This window comes from Carlito syrichta, unplaced genomic scaffold, assembly GCF_000164805.1.
Source record: "Carlito syrichta isolate Samal-C Ts95f unplaced genomic scaffold, Tarsius_syrichta-2.0.1 Scaffold117983, whole genome shotgun sequence".
Classification (NCBI taxonomy): Eukaryota; Metazoa; Chordata; class Mammalia; order Primates; family Tarsiidae; genus Carlito; species Carlito syrichta.
Genome location: NW_007062079.1, coordinates 4,560 through 11,274, shown reverse-complemented (window position 1 = coordinate 11,274; position 6,715 = coordinate 4,560). Strand labels below are relative to the sequence as shown.

The window sequence follows — 6,715 nt, the reverse complement described above, 5'->3', positions numbered from 1 at the left end:
GCAGCCTCGAATTGCTGGGCTCCAGCAATCCTTCCGCCTCAGCCTTCCAAGTAGCCGGAATTACAGGCATGCACTACCACGCCCAGCTTATTTTTTTATTTATTGTAGAGATGAGGTCTTGCTGCCCAGGCGGGTCTCGAACCTGTGGGCTCAGGCAATCCACTCACCTCAGCCTCCCAAAGGCGCGGGATTACAGGCTGAGCCACCGGAGCCCGGCTTTATGTTTCTATTTATAAAAATGTATCTTGTGAGCTACACATTGCAGCTCCTCTATTTTGCCAAAAAAAAAAAACAAAAAAAAAAACAAAAAAAACTGTAGTTGAACTCATTAGATTCAATTCAGCCGTAAAAATGCACTCTCTAAACCCACCAAAATTCAGTCCTGAGGATTTGTAAAGCCCTAATGCAGTCACTCATACCATCTCTAAATGTTTCTAAAGCATCTGACAGGCTATCTGTACAGCTAGAACATGATAGCATCAAGAAGATTCAGATCAAATGCACACTGTTAGTATGCTTAAATCTACTGATTTTTGCTGCCGTGTAGCAAAGTGGAGATGTCAGTTTATTTTAGAAGGTGTACCTACAGACAAGCCCAACAGGTGGGAAACGACGAGTCAAAACACTCAATTCCCTTTTCATGGGATAGAAGCCACACCGAATATAGGTCAAAGTCCTACATGTCACTAAAACATGCCTAACGCTTCAAACTACAAGCCTGATTACTGCTTATGGCAAATACCAGCTTTAAAAACGACGGTTTGCCATTTGATTATGTTCACTTGCATGTAGAATAATCAGATGCATTGTCTAGCATCTAGAATTTGGATTTGCCATGCACTGGAGTTCAAAAGCACCTAAATCTACTTATTGCCAAAGGTAATTCCACAACTACTAACAGCATTGACTCCTTGTTGGCAACCATTATCTGCTTAGGTTACCACACACTGAGTTCTTCTATGTTGCCGAAGTATTCTTTAATATTACATATTTACATATGATAGGGAAAACTAAAAGAGGTCCAGTCACCTACTTTAAAAAAAAAAAAAAAGACAAACAGGTAAGTTGTGAAAATGAGATTTTCCTTTGTACTATGTCCCACAGGATACATTACCATGTCGCTTCCCATCATGGAACCACTCATGGTTGCTGGTGGAACTCCAGGATTAGCTTCGTAACCTATGCCACCACCACCACCTAGAGGTGGAAATTTCTGGCCTCCTGAACCATAGGGATCTAGGAAACAAAAATAATGGTTACAACTCCACCAGAAAACTCTTCTCAAATAATACTGTTAATTTAATTTTCATACATACCTCCCATGTTCATTGCTCCTCCGCCACCCATTCTCATGTCTCTTTCTCTCTGAAAGAAAAAAATTTCTTCATATACCTGTACTATACCCCACACCAAGCATTCTTGAGAGTACTAAGAATTTTCCAAGGCTTAAAAAAACAAAACATATGGCATGGTATGGTTCTAAAGGCAGCTTTTTCGCTGCCTGAATTATTTTTACAGTCAATATTCTGGAAATTAGGCTAGACTTACTTATCTAAATACCTATAAAACTTCCAATCTGACAGGGTGTGGTGGCTCAGCCTGTAATCCCAGCATTTTGGGAGGCCAAGGTGAGAAGACTGCCTGAGCCTGGGGGGTTCGAGACCAGCCTGGGCAACTTGGGTGCGACCTCATCTCTACAATAACTCACAGTAACTAGCCAGGCATGGTAGCATGCATCTGTAGTTCTAGTTACTTGGAAGGTTGAGGTGGAAGGATCATGGTAAGCCTATCACTGTACTTTACCCTGGGCATTGGGCATTGGAGTGAAACTCCAACTCAAATAAATAAATAAATAAGTAGAAAGTAATTACCTATAATGTGAGATGTTACATTTAACTAAGCAAAATTTTCCTCTAGATAACTACAAGTTCTCTGACAACTCCAATTAGATGGCAACAAAAACTGACTTACTGGATCCATGTAGCCCATCCGGCTATAACTTTCCTCTCTTTGGCGTCTCATTTGTTCTTCCATCTCACGCTGACGAATCATCATCTCTTCCTCCCTTCTACGTCGTTCCTCTTCTTGCCTAGAAATATCCATCAGGAATGCAAATCAAAGTGCTATCCACATCTTTTAAAACTCAATTTGATGAAAGCTATCAGTCTGCCTAAGAACTTTCGAAATCTAGGTTAGAATCTAGGTTAGAGCTACATACACAAAGGAGGGTGAGTCTAGGAGCACAGCACTCAAGACATTCTGGCAAAGAAAATAAGCTTTGTTAATGAAAACCTTACACACATCAATATAATATTTAACCTCTGATTGATCTGCAAAATCAAGTACATCTTTTCCCCTAAATATAAGAATATAAAAGCCAGGCTCAGTGGCTCAGCCTGTAATCCCGCGCCATTGGGAGGCTGAGGTGAGTGGATTGCCTGAGTCCGTGGGTTCGAGACCCGCCTGGGCAATGAGACCTCATCTCTACAAATAAATCAAAAAATCAGCTGGGCGCGGTAGCGCATGCCTGTAATTCCGGCTACTTGGAAGGCTGAGGTGGAAGGATCGCCGGATCCCAGCAGATGGAGGCTGCGGTGGCCGGGAGCAGCCACTGCACTCCAGTCTGGGCGACAGAGTGAGACGCCAACTCAAAAAAAAAAAAAGAATATAAATATTAGCACATTTAACAAGATTTTACCTCAACTGCATTTCTTTACGTTTCTGCATTTCTTGATTATGAAGTTCTTCCATGCGTCTCAATTCTTCCTGTCGTCTCATCAAATCTAAACATTGGGGAATATGATTTTGGGTTTAAATTAATGAGGTCCTAATTAAGTTCAAAAAGCAACAGATCCTGCCAGGCATGGTGGTTCATGCCTGTAATCCCAGCACGTTGAGATAGAAGAGAGAGCCGCGCTCGGTGGCTCAGCCTGTAATCCCGCGCTTTGGGAGGCTGAGGTGAGTGGATTGCCTGAGCTCGCGGGTTCGAGACCCACCTGGGCAACTTGGCAAGACCTCATCTCTACAATAAATCAAAAAATTAGCCGGGCATGGTAGCACACGCCTGTAGTTCCAGCTACTTGGAAGGCTGAGGCAGAAGGATCGCTTGAGCCCAGGAGGTTGAGGCTGCGATGGTCAGGAGCGTGCCACTGCACTCCACTCTGGGCGACAGAGTGAGACTCCAACTCAAATTTTAAAAAAAAGAGACAGAGGAGAGGACTACCTGAGCCAGGGGTTCAAGACCAGATCTCGTCGCTACCAAAAAAAAAAAAAAAAAAATTAGATGAGTATGGTGGTAGGTGTTTCAGCTATATGGAAGGCTGAGGCTGTGGAAGCCCCGATGGCGCCGTGCCACTGGACTCCAGCCTGGGCAACAGAAAAAAAAAAGATCCTACCAGGCAAGTTCACAAAGGATCATTTACCTTGGCGCAAAAGATTTGCCTGGTGTTCATGATAGGCATCTTCCATTTCACTTTCCAATTTGTCTTTTGCATCCTTCATGTTTTTTTCAACTTGTTCCCTTTGTTGTTTTTCCATCTCATCTAAGGACTTCCATCGCTGAGAATATTCATACTCAAATGTACCATGCTGGGCAAAGCGAGGAGGAGTTTCCCTCTCCCTAACGCCACAAAATGTAAACGCAAACCCATTTGTGAATGCACAGAAGAAAATACTACCCCCAACTGCCCTAAAAGACTGGTCTTTTTCACTCACAAGGAGTACATAAGGCAAAAATTATCTTGGTTTATATAAAGTATCTTCAGAGCAAAAATTCTAAGAAAATAAGAGAATACAGGTACTAAAGAAAAAGCCTATCTTCCTTACTTCCGGTTCTCCTTTACCCAAAATCCTTACCACAGCCTTTTCCATCCATAGAATACGTATTATGAAAATTACTGTTGAAACCAAACAACCGGGCTCGGTGGCTCAGCCTGTAATCCCGTGCCTTTGGGAGGCTGAGGTGAGTGGATGGCCTGAGCCCGCGGGTTCAAAACCCACCTAGGCAGCGAGACCTCATCTCTACAATAAATAAATTTTTAAAAAAATCAGCTGGGCGTGGTGGCGCATGCCTGTAATTCCGGCTACTCGGAAGGCTGAGGCGGATCGCCAGAGCCCAGCAGGTCGAGGCTGCGGTGGCCGGGAGTGGCCACTGCACTCCAGTCTGGGCGACAGAATGAGACTCCAACTCAAAAAAAAAAAAAAGAAAAGAAACCAAACAGGATCACATGTGAATGTACCTATCTCAGAAATAGCCATCTGAACAGCTTCAAAACCTAACTTTCTGAGCTTGAGATTTTTACTATTCCTACTCATACTTACATCAAAGAATTTTGCATATTTTAAGCAAAATCACAAAATGACTAGAACAAGTTCTCTTTTGCACTTTAATTTTTAACTGCCAAACGTTTAATCCATCTTACTTTTGATACATTGGATTCTTCTGTGCAAGTTTTTCAGGAAGACCATCTTCATCATCTAACTGTTCAAGTGGTTCCACAATGACTGGACGAGGAGTTCTATGAACAAAAATGATTCCATCTTACCTTTGTTCTATTTTACTGAAACCTCATATAAATTAATAAATAGAAATGATTAGAATAATCAGAGAACTTACGTTGTCAACAAGAAAACACCTTCACTGCATCGTTCAAATGCCTTTCTTGCTGCTGGTTTTGAAGCAAATTCAACAATGCCTTTCCCTGTAGATCTTCCACGATCATCCACAATTACAACAGCCCTTTCAATAGGACCAAACTGGCTAAAAGCTTCTTCCAAAAGTTCATTGGAAACATAAGGTGAAAGATTACGAACAGAAAGGGCAGCAGCATGTGTGGCAAAGCGGACCCGAAGCTGTCTACCTCTCATGGGTGTATCATCGAGTTCAGCTTTGGCAATTTCAGCCAATGCTCTAGATTCCTGTAAGTATCAGGGACACTCGTGTTAATGACTTCAAACTTGGCTAATGTCCACTCTCAAATTGTCCTAAGCCCAATTCCTAATCCTGATCTTCCTCCAACTAGTTCAAGACTTACCTTCAGGCAGCCCTTCCAGGATTGCCACTCAGGATTGCCCACCCCACCCGCCTTTTTCTCAGATTCCACCAATTATACGTTATACGGGAGGCATATTTTTTCTGCAAGAAGGATGAAAGCTTTAAAAACCAGTTTATTCTACTTGACTTAAAACCAATCCTTTAGCATCTGTAGAGGCATCCAAACGCCACCATTTTAATTCTACATAAAAATCAAACAATTACACTCACAAGCTTAATAAAACCGAATCCTTTGCCTTTGTTGATAAAAACTTCTCCTGGTTCTCCATATTTAGCAAACAGTCTTTTGAATTCATCCTCTGTGATATCAGCCGGTAGATTCCCAACAAACAACCGACAGCGTTGTGTGTAAGTTTTCTCTCCAGGCCTCCTCAAGAGAGACAAGTTGGCCTTAAATCCCTAATGAAAAAGGAAGGAAATTTTCAAACACCAGTGACTTCTGCAAATAGGAAAACTCTTAAAATAATTTTTGTTTTCCCAAAACGGAACGTGCCATCAGTTGCTTTCCTTTTCCATTTAGTCATAGACAAAGATGTCTTTTTTTTTTTTTACCAGATTTCCAACATGATCATTATCTTAACATAAACTGGAGAACACCTATTATCCAGAAAGCTCTCAAAGACTTTCCCAAAGAGCAGACTATCAGCAACTGTCAGCCGTATATGCTATGCAGAGTATCCCTAACAATCCTGAACAGTAGTACAGTTTTTTGTTTTGTTTTGTTTTTTGAGTTGGAGTCTCACTCCGTCGCCCAGACTGGTGTGCAGTGGCCGCTCTCGGTCACCGCAGCCTCGACCTGCTGGGCTCCGGCGATCCTTCCGCCTCAGCCTTCCGAGTAGCCGGAACTACAGGCGCGCGCTACCACGCCCGGCTGATTTTTCGACTGTAGAGATGAGGTCTCGCCAAGTTGCCCAGGCGGGTCTCGAACCCGCGGGCTCAGGCAGTCCACTCACCTCGGCCTCCCAAGGCGCGGCATTACAGGCTGAGCCACCAAGCCCGGCTAGTAGTACAGTTTAAATGGCAGTCTTGTATTAAGGGGGGAGGAGAAACACCCACAAAACCCAAATCCCGTTGCCACCGACACGACCGGCGCCTGCCCGGTTCTCTCCAAACCTACACCACGCTCTCTGCACCACCCGGACGGCAAGGACTCCCCCCGAAGGCCACCCTCCCCAGGGCCCCAAGGCACGCAGCGACGGCGGCCAATCCCTGAGCGACTAGCGGCCCCGCGCCGCCGTCACGCTCCGCAGGCTGCCCCGCCCCCGCGACCCGCGCGCGCAGGCGCCCGTTCCAGCCGCCGACAAAATGGAGGCCTCGGCGCGGGGGCGGGGGCGAGAAGGGGGCCGCCGCCATCTTAGGAGCCGCCGCGTCGCTCCCGAGGCACTCACCTCTGAGTCCGAGATCTTTTCCTCGCTGCGGCCGCCGGGCGGGGGCCCCTGGTGGTGCTGCTGGTGGTAGGGCGGGTGGTGCTGGCGGCCCCCGCGGGGCTCCCCGCCGCCCCGATGCGGCGGCTTGGGGTGGCCGCCGGGAGTGCTTAGGCCTGGGCCGCCGCCGGGCTTCGGACCGCCAGGCATTTTGCCGCCTTTGGGGCCACCGGGGCCCGGGCCCTGCTTAGGCCCCGGGCCCGGAACGCCCGAGGGTGGAGGCGGCGGGCCCCCGGCC

General features: G+C 46.0%; 1 protein-coding gene across 1 annotated transcript in view; it reads right to left on the bottom strand.

Moving 5' to 3' along the window:
• Positions 1–6,709, bottom strand: part of LOC103249216 (splicing factor, proline- and glutamine-rich) — a 16,167-nt gene extending 9,458 nt beyond the window's left edge. Inside the window, exons 1-9 of the mRNA XM_021707446.1 lie at positions 6,436–6,709; positions 5,264–5,452; positions 4,616–4,917; positions 4,422–4,517; positions 3,423–3,619; positions 2,699–2,783; positions 1,972–2,089; positions 1,317–1,365; positions 1,115–1,236 (exon numbers count right to left, since the gene is read on the bottom strand). Coding sequence (XP_021563121.1) covers positions 1,115–1,236; positions 1,317–1,365; positions 1,972–2,089; positions 2,699–2,783; positions 3,423–3,619; positions 4,422–4,517; positions 4,616–4,917; positions 5,264–5,452; positions 6,436–6,627 — 1,350 coding nt within the window. The 5' untranslated portion in view covers positions 6,628–6,709. The remainder of the gene's footprint in view (positions 1–1,114; positions 1,237–1,316; positions 1,366–1,971; positions 2,090–2,698; positions 2,784–3,422; positions 3,620–4,421; positions 4,518–4,615; positions 4,918–5,263; positions 5,453–6,435) is intronic.
• Positions 6,710–6,715: the final 6 nt, after the last annotated feature.